Source organism: Stegodyphus dumicola, chromosome 12, assembly GCF_044657685.1.
Source record: "Stegodyphus dumicola isolate Sdum_Otavi_A_Nest chromosome 12, ASM4465768v1".
In the NCBI taxonomy this organism is placed as follows: domain Eukaryota; kingdom Metazoa; phylum Arthropoda; class Arachnida; order Araneae; family Eresidae; genus Stegodyphus; species Stegodyphus dumicola.
Genome location: NC_140779.1, coordinates 81,157,770 through 81,173,807, shown reverse-complemented (window position 1 = coordinate 81,173,807; position 16,038 = coordinate 81,157,770). Strand labels below are relative to the sequence as shown.

The following is a 16,038-nucleotide window of genomic DNA, read 5'->3' as shown; positions in this document are numbered from 1 at the left end:
AATTTGATGTCTTTAGTTACTGTTGTTTTTAAGAATGCGAGAAACATGCATACATTCATGCAGATTTGTCCTTATTTACATTCTTTAAATATAATACAGGGCAATAATATTTGGTGGCAACAGTTTGAAAAGTGAAACGGACATTTATAGTGAAACAACGCAAAATGCCGTTTCGAGACTAATATCCCATTCGGGAGTAACGCCTCTTTTAGGCTAAAAAAACTTTCGAATGTTTTTTGATGCTATATGGATTTTACTTTGACAGTAGGGTAATGGAACGAATTCAATTTCCTTTAAACAGCATAAAAATTAAAACACTCTTTTCAAGCACGAATTGCAGGTCTTTAAAAGACTAAAAAGTACTGAGTATCATTTCTGCCGGAAACTAATAGGAGTGAATATTTGATTCATGTCCTGTTAATGGTGCTAGGATCTAGAATCGATCGGAACTCGCTGCCAGAAACTGATTCTTTTCTTTGTTTGACATTTTAATCGAAAAAAAAATCAATAAAACGTTGTTCGCGTTCGGCTTTTTAATGCAGATCTGGTGTTCTTGCGACACACCCATGCAGTCTTTTATAACTAATTTCTGACGCCTATTTTCAGTTTCCATTACGGGAATAAAAATCCCAAATCAGCCATTTAGAGTTTTTATATGAGACACTTGATTATTGATCTGTAATTTCGCCTAGAAATGATTTCAGTGGCGGATAAAGCATGTAGACTCAATGCAATCAATTCGTTATCTTTCCAATAAATTTTTTACTCTGTTTTTTTTTTTTTTTTTTCCTAGAGAAAAAATATATTTTATTTCAAACAAAATATGATTAATTTCCTTATTTATTAAATTTTTACCATTACTTCCACACCAATATTTCATGAACTATTTTTCGCTCATAATTTCTATTTCATTAACAGCCATCATCTTTTCCTACTTCATTTTTATATTTTCCTCTTCCCTCTCTGGCCCACCAGCGGCCGAGCGGTAAAGTCGCTGAACACTGGTAGTTCGGTCCGAGGTTCGAATCCCGCGAACGGGCATGGCTGCATGGGCGTTTTCGTGGTTTTCCCCATGTGTCACGTGTATACGAGCCAGTTTTCCTTAGAAAGTCCTCCACGAAGGCATCCCTTCCCTTAGGCAGATAGCCCTCGAGGCTTTGCCATAATCACACACACCTCTTCCCTCTCCTAGTCAATATCATTTCAAATAATTTCTCGTAATATTTTGCGATTGTTTTATTAATATCTAGGCTTCCTTATTTTAGTCAATTCCTGTCTAAAAAATTATTTTAGAATAGTTATTGAATGCTTATACTGGATGTCATTTTTTTGCTGTTTAATGTATTCTGGTATTTTTTTACTTTTCATTTCAAATCATCTTTTCGTACTTCATTACTTATACTTTTTCTCTCCCTCCTCTAAGTCATATATCATTTTAAATAATTTCTCCAAATTTGTTGCGATTGTTTTATTAATATCAGGTCTTTTAGGAAATTTCTGCCTAAGAAAATTATTTTAGAATAGTTATTGAATATTTACTGTATGTCATTTTGCTGCTGATTTCTGTATTCTGTATTTTTTCTCCTTTCATTTCAAAGCACCCGGTGATATTTCTTTTGAAATTGCTTTTAAGAAATGCTATTATACAGACATTCAAGATCGTTTGCAGAGCCCGTATATATATTTTTAAATAATATTTTATAACTCTTTTGTCAAGTCGTACGCCTGCGTTTCTACAGGCAAATTTTGACAAAAATTCGAAGGCTTTTACGTGTCGACAAATTTCGCCTCATATTGTTAAGTAAGTTCATATGTTTCGCATCAGTGCGACAACACACCTGTAATAACAATGATTCTCTTCATAAACTATCTTAGGTTATCTAAAATATGGAATTTTACACTGAGGTTAAAAAGGTGCAAAACTCATCACATAATTTTAACAGAATTTGTCTCATGTTATCTACCTGGATATAGAAAGTAAAAACGGAATTGCATGCTATTTCAGACATCTGCGTGTACTCATTCACAGCAGTAGAGAATTTATATAATTTGTGCAAAACTGCAAAACAAAAATTTTATTAGTCCAAAGAGGCTTTTTTCCTGAAGGACAATTGTTTTCGTTTTGCGATTTTGCGTTGAATCACTATAAATGTCCGTTTCACTTTTCAAACTGTTGTCACCAAATGTTAGAGTCCTGCATTATATTTGAAGAAATTAAATAATGAAAAATCTGCATAAATGTATGTATATTTCTCGCACTGTGATAGAACAACGGTACATAGAGCCGTCGAATTTTGAATGACGTAATCCTCCTACGAATACGGCCATGTGGAAGACCAAATTTGAAATTTAGAATTTGTTTTATTATCGATTTCATATTTTGTAAAACTTTAACGAATTTTTTATTAACAAACTCAAGGATTTCAAAGCGAGCAATGGTAACACTCTACGGGGATGGAATAATCTCTTTTTATCTCCAGCGCGCGGAACTGTGTATCGGAAATTCTAAAGATAGGCTCATTTTAAAATTATTTTGCGACATTGCTATTGAACTGAATTTTATGATTTAAGTGCAAAGAACATGGTATTTAATAAATAAAGTTAACACACAAAACGTTAAAAAAACGCCCATTTGGACGTAATTTAAAATTTGAAACCTTTCAGATTTTTTTATTTATTTTGTTTTTGTTTCTTGCAGCAACCTTTCAATACCTCCTTATTTGTACGTTTGAATGTCTGCTCTAGCTCTGTTCAAGCAATATTGGCATTGAAATATATAGAATAGGAAAAAAAAAGCTTTTTAATTTTGCCTAAGATTTTATTTCGATGAAAATTAATATCTTTGTGAATCGTAAATAATTTTAAATTTCCTAAATTTATTTATACTTTGTACTGAATCTTTTATTTAAAAATAAAAATATTTATTGTTTAATATTTTCATTTTGTTACACTCTCGTGGGAATGAAGGAAAGAGTGGTTACTTTTCGTGAACTTTGAGAAACACAGAAATGTAAAATGTAATTTTCCTAGTATTTTAGTATAACAAATATTGAAACGAAGTCATCAAAATTGAATAGAGAAGCAAAATAAAAGGTACTTGGACACTGTATGCTATAAAATACACTCCTGACAATGTGAAAAGATAACTAAAAATATTTTTAAAATATAAATATTAAAAATAAACTCATGACGGTTATTAACTTTGAAAAAAAGATAATAATCAAAGCAAATTAATATGGAAGTTCAATAATCGTTCATATGAAATATGAAATTTTGTGGATTGACTGCTCAAAGAACAAGCACAGTGTAAAAATATATCATTTGGAAGAATTACATCTAGTAGAATTTCTATCTGATTATTACTTTGCATCATGAAGAATTATGGAATCGTTACCACATAGTTTGTACTTAGCAAAACTAGTTAGCTTTGCCAAGAAATATGGGAAACAGATAACAGGAAATATATGAAAATATTGTGAGCAGATAAATTCAAATATCAAAACTTTGATACAAAACGTCTGAATTATATAATAATGAAGGAATTAGACAGAAGACATAATCAAGAATATGTAAGATTTTGTGTTAATTAACCAGTTATTACGATTTGACCTTTATTATAACTTCTTCTTTTTGTAGTCCTCAACAGAATGCAACTTAATTATTTGTGTATTTAAACCGAGGGCTTGAATGTTTAAGATTTAGAGCTTCTGGTAGCCTCGTTTTGCTGTTACTCACTATCGTTAGCTCTAAGTTATATTCTGGCTTTAGGAACTTCTTAGGCTACGTTTAAAATACGCCCCGGTAATTATGAGCCAGCTTAATTAGTCTTTTTCATGAGCAGTCGCAGACTACATGTTACCTCCATTTGAATTTAATGTTATCTTATATTAATTTAAATACTCGAAAGTAGTGGAGTTTCAGACTACAGCGATAACTCTCTTCCAGTATAATATAGGGTCTGCAGGACTTTGATATCTTTTAGAAACAGCAGAACAGTTCAAGTATATAGATTAAATCTTACTGTGGAGCTAACAACATTCTTGCTCAAAGCGAATTACGCTGAAAAACTAGTACTAGATCTGAGAAAAATTGCTAGAAAATTTGAGCAGAAGTTTATCATCATACCATTACTGGTCATACAATATCGATTTGATCTCGTCTTACTTATCGAAGATTTTGTGAACAGTCAAACGAAGATTCGAAGAAAATTTCTAAGCCTTGAAAAAATTACTTCGCTGAAAAGGGGGGAAGTTAGAATATAGTATGTCCAGTGTTGCCCAGTACAAAGGTCCATTAAATCCTCCATCAAACTGAACACCTATTGAATTCTGTAAATCTTGAGGATGTAGAGTCATTAGGTTAATTGGAAGCAGAAAAGATGAAAAATAATGTAATCGCCATTGCCGGGAATAGAACCACGGACCTCTGGAATACCGGCCCAGCGAGCTACCGTTGCACCACGAAGGCACGCTAGGTGGGAGAAATACCTTATAAGGAGTTCAAAATTATCTTTAAAAAATATACCTTGGGTGAAAGGTACAACAGCAATGGAAAATGTAATTTCTAGTAATATAAGCTTCTTCAATGTTAGAAAGATTGAAAACTATAAAACCATTTCGTATAAAGTAGTGATTTTTCTGCTACTTCCCTTTGATAATTCAATGTAATAACACTATTATATTTTAATTAAATGAACAAGCACATTCTTGCTTAAAATGATACATACGTTCCTAATTTTTTTTATTTCCACTAGAAATAAAAAATGACTTCCTTCCATTATTTTTTCATAGTACTTTGCAGTTAATTAGTACTTTTATAGCTTTATGTAATATTTATTTAAGAAAAACCTTTTTCTGATATAAAATTAATTTATATAAAAATTAATAGCGGAAGGAAATAAAAGCTTTTCTTATTTTTAGATAATTATAATAAAATATTCGAACATAAAATCCCAGTATATAAATCCGTAGGTGTATAAAACATCTGGGAGCTTCATTGGACGAGAAAGAGATCAAGAATAGAAGTAATGTTTCAGATATTTTAAACATTTCTGTACATAATTAGATGACTTAATTTTATATGTGAAGAAACATTTCTCATTTATAAGATTTAAATGATGATCCTTCTGGAGTACTGATTTCTCGGCAGAAAAATAATATGTTCTAGGAGAGTTGGAAATAAATCTATAGTTCTTTTCAAATTAAATGCATTTTAAAAAATAGAATCTTGGAAATTTACATCATGTCTTAATCTGAAAGAAAATGAGGAACATGTAGTGGGAAAAGTTTAAAATACTAAAGGCTAATAGTTTATGAAATAAACATAAACTTAACAGTTTTTCACGTAGAATTAAGTATGAATAACAATCGCGTTTTACTTAACTTTCCTGTAGCATTCTACGTATACAGTAGAACTCCAATTATCCGAATCAGTTGGGACCGAACCCCATTTGGATAATCAAAAATTCAGATAATTGGATTTTTTCAAAGAAAGAATCTACATACAATTTAATTAATTACTATATGTACTGTATGTTGAAAATGAAAGAAAAACTATTTTTAAAGAAAGGGAGGTTTTTAATTAATTAAAAGGAAAAGGCAAAGCTTTTACGCACGTGTTATATAGCGTACTGTACAGTACTTACAAGTGCTAAAAGTCATTGCTTCCTGAACATCTCGGTCAAAGTAATTCGTTTTCGGGCAACCAAGTTGCGCATCCGCTTGACAATGCTGGTAGTCCCGTATCTACTTCAGCTTCGACATTAAGGTTATCTTCTTCCTCGACACTTTCTTCTCTCACACTTCCAATAAGTTGATCATCATTAAGGATTTTGAAACCAGGGTCTAATGAATCACACACCATCCATTCTGCTGTATCCTCCGCACTAACTTCTGAACATCCAGGAATTTTCAAAAGAATGCTTCTTAATTCCTCGAGTGACACGTCATCCTCCTCTTCTCCTGTCTCTTCCCTTTCCTTTTCTTGCGCTTCTTTTTTCTTTTTCTCCTTTTCCTTCTCTTCTTCAGTTCTTCTTCTTAAATTTTGAAGGCGATTCGGATAATCAGCTAATCGGATAATCGGAGTTCGAATAATTGGGGTTGTACTGTACTCACATGTGCGGTTTTAGACACGCGTGGCTTAAGATGATCATGTTAACTGATTCTTTGCTCAATAATCTTTTCTTCCACACGTATTTCAATAAAATAAATTATTTATGCGACTTAAAACAAAATTCAGACTATGCAATATGTTTCAAGTCTGTAAAAATTATATTTGCTCTTTCCTGACTTCTGGGTTGTTCTACCTGTTGTTCCGTTTTTGAAACCTTTTTATCTAGCTTCGTTCATATTACTGGAGAAAAACCACCTTACATTATTGTTATATGAAGTTTCATATATGTTGGCAAGAAACTTACGACGGGTAGAGGCTTTGGTAACGTTTGTAAATTAGAAGCTAGTATTATTGTACTTAAGAATAAATCTCGTATGCAGGGTTGCTTCTACCATTAGATACATTTAGGTTATGGTGCCAAGTTATGGCTGCGCTTTTCTTTCTCGTAAACAAACAGAAGATTGATTATAAAATTAGCAAAGCTACAAGCTTGTGTTGGGCGTAGACTTTAGTCAAGACGCTATTGATTTCGAGAGCAACTAAGGTACAGGTCTCACTTCATCAGGACTAAAGGAGGAGGGTTCCCCCTTCATCAAATGGGGTTTTGCCTCACTCTTCCACGTAGTTGCTGGATTCTTTAATTTCGGAAGGTGACTTCTTCGCTCCTGATGAAGAGAGACCTGTACCTGTTTGCCCTCGAAATAAACAGAGTCTTGACCAAAATCTAAGCCAGACACAAACTTGTTGCTCTAATAATTTATGTTTTATAGTACCGTGTTTCTCTTCTGTCTTAAAAAATAGATTTTCGTATTGTTTCGAGTTTAAAGTACAGTCGAACAATTTTTAAGGTTGCATCAAATAAATATTGCAAATAAATATATAAAGAAATTTCTGTGGCCTTTTTCCAAAGACGATCACTTGTGATACTCAGCAACATTTCTGGAGCATAATTAAATAACACCTCTGATAGTATTTGTCTAAGTAATCATTCACGGTTCAAGACCCAAATCATCTTGAACAGTACGGGTGCATCTAAGGAAAATTTCCTTGTAAATATTATGTACGCAAGATACAAAGGCGTCTATTTTTCCCTAATGGCTTCAAATATTTTTTTCTGCTGACACTGCGCATTAGCACATCACCCAGCCCCAACAAAAGCAATTCAGCTAGCAGTATGTAAATAAACTCTCAGTAGTTCGAAGTTAGTTTTAGTGCTATAGAATTCAATGAAATATAAAATTTATTATCATATATATGTACACTGCCGAAAAAAGGGGGGAAGGGAAGGGAAAAAAAGGACAGTTCTATATCTCTTGTTCAACTGGGCCGATTGACTAATTCATCTTGCGTTTTTAGCGCGGCTTAGGCTATGTATTAGATTTATATATAGCGTTGTTCTAATATAGGTATTTTGACACAAAATCGGACTTTTTTTGAAATGGCGTACTAATTTTTTTCCATCGATTCTACGACTCAAAATATGCCAAAATGCCAAGTTTTGTAAAAATCGCACGAGTAGTCTTTAAAAAATTAGCTCGCAAAATTTTAGCTTCTCAATGTTAAGTGAATTTGGTATATATTCAATAATATCGCTTTTTTCTATTAAGCTTACTTAATTCCTTCTTCCAGAATTAGAAATTTAAGCTTAATCCAAATATAATTCGCACATTTTTTATGATTTATTTTTAAAATTTGTATTTTTAAATATTCTTTATAATTTTTTCTAAAAACATTTTGTAATATTGTAGAGACATTAGGTATTTTTTGACAGCCAGAGAAGATGAAAAATTAACAGAAATTTAATTCCCTTCAGCGGGAATCGAACCGCGGACCTCTGGAATACCGGCCCAGCGTGCTGCCGTTACACCACGAAGGCACGCTAAAGAAGTGGGAGAAATACCTTATATACTCCCCTTTTTAAAGGGCGATTAGGGTTTTAGGGGACCTACTCGCCAAATCCTGGGTGCGGAGAATCATCATCCACAACCCTTTTAGTTCGGGCGCCACTGTACAGTCATTAGGTATTTTTCTGAAAGCCAGAAAAAATGAAAAATTAACAACGCCTTCGCCGGGAGTCGAACCGCGGACCTCTGGAATACCGGCCCAGCGTGCTACCGTTTCAACACGAAGGCACGCTAAAGAAGTGGGAGAAATACCTTATAATATAACCTGTAAAATTTTTAGCATCGTCTTAAAGTAGATATATTTTTAGACACACCTACAAGAAATAGAGTTTTTATTCAAAATTTTCTAAGATATACGTCAGTTTACATATTGAAGTGTTTTGAAATTTGGCATTTTTTTTTTTTTTTTAGCGATAATAAAGCCAAATGTAGTTTACGCACTTTGATAATATTATTTGAAAGTACGAACTATGACGTTTTTTCCGCTCATCTACAGTGCAAAAAGAAAAGGAAATAGGTTGCTATAAATTAAGAAGTTCGCCAAGTAAATTATCCTTGGCGAAAACTGAAGAAATACGCTAAGATAAATTTTTGAATTTCTTCATAAATTTTGCACCAAATTTTACAAAGTTTAATATTTAGGCACAATGAATACAATGAATCGTAGAATCGAAATATGGAAAACAAAATGGCATGTCATTTCAGAAAAGGTACGATTTTATGACAAAATACCTATGTTAGAATAATGCTACATATAAATCTAGTATATATCCTAAGTCGCGCTTTCGAAACACACACACACACTCACAAAAAAAAAGCGATTTGAATTTCGTCAATTGGCCCAGTAGAGCGGGAGATATAGAACTGTCCCCCCTTTTTTTCCCTTAGCGCAGTGTACATTGTATGTATTTCTGTTGGTTTTTTCCCCTCAATAAGACGTTTCGCGAATTTTAGTGTCTAATCTTGTTATAAATTCTCTACATTATTCATACGGAAATAAATTACTGAAATTTAACTAAATTATTATATTTCTATTTTAGGGCTACATATCACGAACTCGGGAAATACACGGTGCTCGCGATGGTACGTGCACTTTTTCCCCCGGTGATGCCTTATACAGAATCATTCAACAATGGCCTCGTTTTAAAGGAGGAAAACTTGAAGGTTACAAATGCTGACTATAAACATGCAACAATAATCAACAGATATGAAATACTTGAGAATATTTTAGATTATTCTTCCGTTATATTAAAATAACGCTTATTGAGTGAATTTGCTAAGGAATAATAATAGTATTAAAGAAGAATGTTTCTATTGAAAAATAAAAACTGAAGTATTTTATTTTTCCTTTTACTCTGTTGTAAATGGATGCTGTCCATACAGAAATATTACACCATGTCTAATACTTTTAAAACTATTAAATGGTGTTTCAATACCAAAGTATTTATAAAGATGCATGTAACATTCGACAGTTAAGTAAAAGTAAGAATAAACCTTCACTTAAACATAATTATACGATGTTCTTCGCCTGTATTACAACATCAGTATAAAGAAGTTACAAAAATGAAATTTATGCCATGGAGTTTGATCTTCTTTGGTAGCACAACGTAATATCAAACTAACAGACAATAAGCGAATTACCGCTGTCTCAAATGAACAGCAGAGTCTTGAAACGGTTAAAATGACCCTTTTATTAAAATCAGAACTTGAACCTAAACCCACGTCTCGAACTCACAATACTAGCCTAGCCACCATTTGTGGGAACGCAACTTAAAGTAACAGTAAATTTCAGAATTTAAACTAAGCCTAATAGTCGAAGACTATAGGATAAACTTTAATTCTAAGTTCGTTCACTGGCTTAACAATTTAAATGACAACAGTTATAATATATTCCTCACCATAATCTTTACTTGGAATTATTGCGTCAATATATTTTGCTCTGAACGTTTTCATTACAAGAACGCTGTCATGAAGAATTTAAATATAGCCCTAAAAGTTAAATTAATTTCCTCGATAAGAGTCATTAGAAAATTAAAATTTCTTATGGCTTACCGCCGGCACTTCCTCGCATGAAGCCGACGAAAGGGAGCTCCTCCCATTCGAGAAAAACCTGACTGTTCTTTAATGACAGACACACTGTTTCAAAATAGATAAAATGATTCTGTTTTTAATAATTTCGGAAGTAGGTAAAAACAGACTTGAAACTGTTGATGTCTAAAACGCTAGGTCTCTATCTTAGTCCCTCTAGTCCAATGACGTCCCTCCATTAACCTGCAGGTGTAGATTTTGCTACATCCGTCATATAATTTTCGAGTAATGCTCCCATTATTTTCAATGCAGAACGCTTTCCGTTCATAACTAGCAGTACGGAAGAATTTTTGGCACAAAAATATCTTCTCCAGCACAGAGTGAAGCGAATTGGGATTTACAGAATAAATCAATTTCTACCGTTCTGGAAAAGATGAAAAAGAGAGTTAATTTCATCACTAATCTATCTTATCGAATATTTAGTGAGAACGCACTCAGTTACCCCTAAGATAAGCATAGTGGAAAACAAAGGTGCATGAACTTAAATCTTGTAAAAATCTTGCCTCAAGCGAAGGTGTGTAAAGAACTGCTCAGAAAGTGAAGCCAAATGGATTGCGAACTTTACGTACTGCAACCATAATTTGACACGTGCTGTTAATTGCGAAAAAAAAAAAAAAAAAAAGGCCCGAAAAGCCCTTTAACCCTTTCCGGCACACTACCTTTTAAAGTCAGAATTTTGATAATAAAAAAGGTAGGCAGTCTAATTAGGCCTAGTGGAGCACACAAGTAAAATTTTGTGAAGATAGCACTTATCGTTTTAATTCTGTGGGTGTGCCCAAAGTGGCACACTGATTGAATAGAGCTTCAAAAAGAGTGCTGAAACGAGCCTTGTTGTCAATGAACTGACCGATGAGATGAGGATAAACAAAGAATACAGACTCTCAGTTGTCCTAGATTATCGGTGAGTCCGGTCTGGGCCCACCTAGGGTTCGCGGTTTGATTTTAGGCAAGATTTCAAGGTAAAAATTTAAAACTAATATAGAATAAGATTATTAACATACAGCCAAAAAAATAACATATAAATTTCTTTTCAAACAATTCCTTTTATACCCTAAAAAAATCTGGAAAATTTCTTTGAAAAATGAGGGTCTTAAAAAACTAAACATGGCTAAAATATATGGACTGGTTTGTTTTGAGCCGCCATCTACTATAAATAAAGAAGGTTCAGAGTAACCTATAGTAACCTATAAATCCTTTTTCATTCAAGTTTTCTGTGCGTACAGAAGGAAATTTTTAACTGTGTTCAAACTGGAGACACTGTGCCGTAAAGGGTTAAATCTCAAGAGGAAAACTTCCAAAAAGCCTAGGTCTGGCTGCTGGCCCGGAATCGAATTCTGCAAAGGAAATCTTTGCTATTCAACAAATGCCAACCATGGACGCTACGCAAACAACTAATATCTGATTGAAACTCAAATAATGTGGTCAGATGCCCAGTATTTCATCTAACAACTACAAATTCGTAAAAACTTTCAATTTTAGGTTAATATTTCGAAACATTCTATTAAAACTAATTTAAAAGTCAGATTAGGAAATAAGAAAATTCCACGGAATAATCCTGAAAACGTTATTGGAGCCTTCTCAATCTTCCTTAAATTAAACAAAGAAATCAACAGCATATTCTCAAATAATTCAAACCTTCTGTATAAACATTTTGTTCTATTCGTTATAATCGAACATACAGTCAATGAGACGTCTGTAAGTAATACTTAAATGAGACCTCTGTAAGTAATACTTAAATGAGACCTCTGTAAGTAATACTTAAATTTTTGGTAAATTTCATTCGTTTATATTTTTACAAGTTTTTTCTATTTATATTTTCGATTAATATCTGTTTTAACGTATTCCGCCATCGCAAATATCATCTGAGCAAACAGTTCGCGTTGGCGTGTTTAATCTTATTTTGTCAAATTATTTTTAGCATTTGAAAGAAAGAGACTTGCTTTAGAATACTATATTGTGAAATCTGTAAAATAATGTCCTTTTCATTAAGTACAAGGTGTCTGAAATGGAACTATCACACTACCAGATTAGAACCATCATTTACTTACAATTCTGTTGCAAAAGTTCAGCTACAGAATGTCACCAAATCATGTGTATAGCTTTAGGTACTAATGTTGTATCATACGACACTGTGAAGATTTGGTACCGAAAGTTCAAAAACTACTATGACATTTAAGTAGCAGAGCGCTTTGGCCGACCTACAGATGTTGATGAGGATCGCCTGCGAAAATTTGTGGAAGAAGATCAGTATGCAACTACTCAAGAGCTTGTTAAGGAGTTAGAGGTTAATGCTATGCATCACATAAAACTTAAGTTCAATCGCTGGGTGCCGCATGAACTGACTCAAGCAAATAAGGACAGACGTGTTCCGGCCTGCTCTTTTCTGCTTGAATATCAATGCAAGGACAAAATTCTTGACCGGATCTTCACTTGTGATGAAAAGTGGATTTACTTCAAAGTTCGAGAAAGGTTTAGTCTGCATCCGGTGACCCCGTCGGTAGCATCGCAAAGCGCAATTTGACTAACAAAAAGATCATGCTTTGTATCTAATGGGACTGCCGTGGTATTATCCACAAGAAGTATCTGGAAAAAGGGTAAAACCCTCAACAGTAAGTTATACAGCGAGATGTCAGTCCGTATTGACGCTGTTATCAAGGAAAAACGTCGAAGAGTTCCGGACCAAAAAGGTAATGTTCCATCAAGATAATGCAAGACCGCATGTGTCTGCATTCATCGGCTGGACTCTGTACGGACTCTAAGCGGATATTTTGCCACACCCTCCATATAGCCCGACATTGCTCCTTCGAACTTTAATCTTTTTATCACAAATGTAACTACATCGTACTGGTGCTACTTTCCATTCTGGACAGGACTTCCGAAATGAAGTTGATCTGTTTTTGGACTCTGGGCCACAAAGTTTCTATGTCGAAGGCTTTGAAAAACTACTAAGACGTTGGTAGAAACTCGTAGATTTGGATGGTGATTACTACCCTCGCTATTGTGAATTTCAAATTGTATTCAGACTATTTTGTAATCTACTACTATCCTACATCATTATTTTTGTAATAAATACTGGATACGGGGCGTACGGCGGGATTGCACAATGCACCGTAATAGGCAAACTCTAGACCATTTGGAAAGCTTCAGTCTATAAATTCTTATAAAATTCCACCCTCTTTTTTAACCTTCCCATATTAACTCATATTAATTTGATTAACTTGATAACTCATATTATTGATAATTCATATTAATTCCCATATTAATTTGATTTTTAAAATTTTCTACATCTACATTGTGCTGATATAATCAAATCATCAAGGACTATTTTTCATTGGATGTTAAACAATCAGACAAGGAAATCTGGTGACGCAACACCACTCGTACCACAGCCCCTTTCAAAAGATTTCAAGAATGCCAATCTTCTCCCCCTTCCCGTTAGAAGAAAGAGGCTTTTAAAATACCTTTCGCGATGTAAATAGTATATTATGCATTGAGTAATTACGACAGTTACATAAATAGTGGCGGACTCTTATTAAACTCACTGGTTAATAAATTGAGCCGCATATTACGTTCAAATTTCCAGCGAACCAGAACGAATATACACTAATCAATAGAAAAACCGCCATTTATTAAACTCATCTTCACCGCTTATAAAACTCAGTTTTGCAAAAAGACCGATTCTTCAATGTCAAATTAGTTGTAGCTCTTTTACAGTTCATGGAAAGCTCTTGTTGAAATGTCACGTTTTCAACAAGATCGCTATTCATTCACGAACTGATTTCACTTTAATAAGTGATCGAACAATTGCATCGAGAAAACAAGAGCAGACATCTTGTTGAAAGCGTGGTAAACTGTGCATTTTTTGCCTTAATAATGATTGAATTATGTTATTCTTATCTGCCGATTAAGGTTTTTATGCGTTTAGTTGATCTGCATGCAATAACTATAGAATTATCAACAATTTAAAAGTTGTTTAAGTGCGGCTAAGCCTAACTTTTTTTTATAAACCATAACAGCCGTATTTGTTTTACATTTGGAACTTAGCAGAATAGTGAATTAAGAAGTCTTTCCGCACCTTCAGTGCCTTTTTTGCCAAGTGGGACCAAAAAGAAAACACCGAAAAATCTGCCTTCTTGCTGCTGGTCGAATTGCTTGTTTTTGCGCAGAATCTCTAATTTTAATTGTAAAAATTGTTTCTTTAATTGTTTTAACTGTATTTGATGATTTATGTTTTTCTACATCTTTTAATTTTTAATGAAAATATTTTGAGTTTTTGCGTATTTTTGCCTTGCTGAGAAGTGAGAATTGAATTAGTTGAATGAGAAATATATCTCTAATGAATTTCGAGGAAATACGTTTAAATGAAAAAATGCGCATAATTTAATATTCCGCACAAGGAAGCTATGTGGTGAATACATCAGATTTGTAGCATTGAAATCGCTAAAATATGTGATTAGCAATTTCTTCTGCGCTTTCCAAGTATTGTGAAATTCTATGTATTTATAATAAAAAGCATTAATTTATTTAATGATAATAAGGAAAATTATTGAAGAAAAAACTGTAGTAAAAGCAAAAACAAACTTTTCTTCAAACGGATTAAATAATAACTAAATGCTATATGAAATAGCAGATGACGCAGATACCAATAGGAATACTGAAATTTGTTTATCAAAGGAAATGAAGTTAGAAAATAGGTAAAGAAAAGAAAATGGACACAAGATGCTAAAATAACCGAAAATCTTCATATTTATACAACACATGATTATTTTACTGTGTACTGGATATTTTGTATCTTTTAATACGTACATGTAAACGTTCTGATATCTTTAAGAAACGAATTTAATATCTTATTTGTGTAGTTATCTATTAATTTAAAGTGAAAAATTTACACACGTTGGGATTCTAATAGTACTTTTTAATGAATATGTTTAAAGATATGAGAACTTTTTCAAATTGTGACCATGCAAACCTTCTTTAAAATATGCGTTTCTGTTAATGTAAGTGTAAAATATTATAAATGGTTCACGAAATTATATCCCTAATTTAGTTTGAGAATTTTTACGGTTTTGGTTTTATTATCAAACTTGTTTTACAGTTAAGTCATTATCAGATTATATTTCATAATAATGCATCGTACATAACTTTGTTTCATTCTTAGAATGATATTACAAGAGTGAAAGGGGCTGAAGCGAATATGGCTCTACTTTATTCTATTTTTATTTGCTGAGAGATCCTTAATTGTTTTCATTGCTGATCTATAATAATCCTAATTTCTATATAAAAAAATGGCTACGAATCTTGATAAAACTCTTAATTAAGTAAAGTCAAATGATGTCAGGCCTGTTAGAAGATAAATAAAATACATTATACAACTGGAAAATCAAAAGTGCATTGTTTTTAAAATATGCAATTTTCTGCAGAAACGAATTCTTCGAATACTCAAAATAATAACCTGTTTTCAGATACTAATAAAAGGAAAAGCATTGTTTATAAGTTTAAACAAAGTTTTTCCTTTTGTTGTTTAGATAAACAATGTTCCGTTGTTTAGATAAAATAGGAAACAATGTTTCCTATTTTACATTGTTACAATAGGAAAAATATTGTTTTTAAGTATAGGGAAAACATTGTTTTTAAAAGATCAGAATTAAGATAGAATCAGAATTAAGCATCATTTGTATTGTATTAAGCTTTCAATATAAAATTAATACAGTTTTGTTTATTTGTTCATTTAACAGTAATTAGTTAACCTCAAAAAAAATTCAGGGTGCATATTCCTTACTTTTTATAATGAATGCTGTATTAAACTGGAAGAGAAAGACGCCAGTATAACATCTGAAACTAAGCAAAAAAGCAGCCCTAGTTTTGAGTAGATTCTAAAGAAAACTCTATTGAATTTAGTGGTATAACTCTATTGGTATAATACACAGCTCCCTCT

The 16,038-nt window shown here is 32.7% G+C and overlaps 1 protein-coding gene across 5 annotated transcripts in view; it reads left to right on the top strand.

Annotated features, from left to right (window-relative positions):
• Nucleotides 1-16,038, top strand: part of LOC118203848 (peptidoglycan-recognition protein 1-like) — a 109,356-nt gene that overhangs the window by 31,721 nt on the left and 61,597 nt on the right. Inside the window, exon 5 of one of the 5 annotated variants that reach the window (XM_085806642.1) lies at nt 9,056-9,368. The exons of 3 other annotated variants lie outside the window; for them this stretch is intronic. In XM_085806642.1, coding sequence (XP_085662768.1) covers nt 9,056-9,193 — 138 coding nt within the window. In that variant the 3' untranslated portion in view covers nt 9,194-9,368. Of the gene's footprint in view, nt 1-2,698; nt 2,845-9,055; nt 9,369-16,038 lie in introns of those variants that run through there. One more of the 5 variants, XM_085806643.1, reaches the window with a different exon arrangement.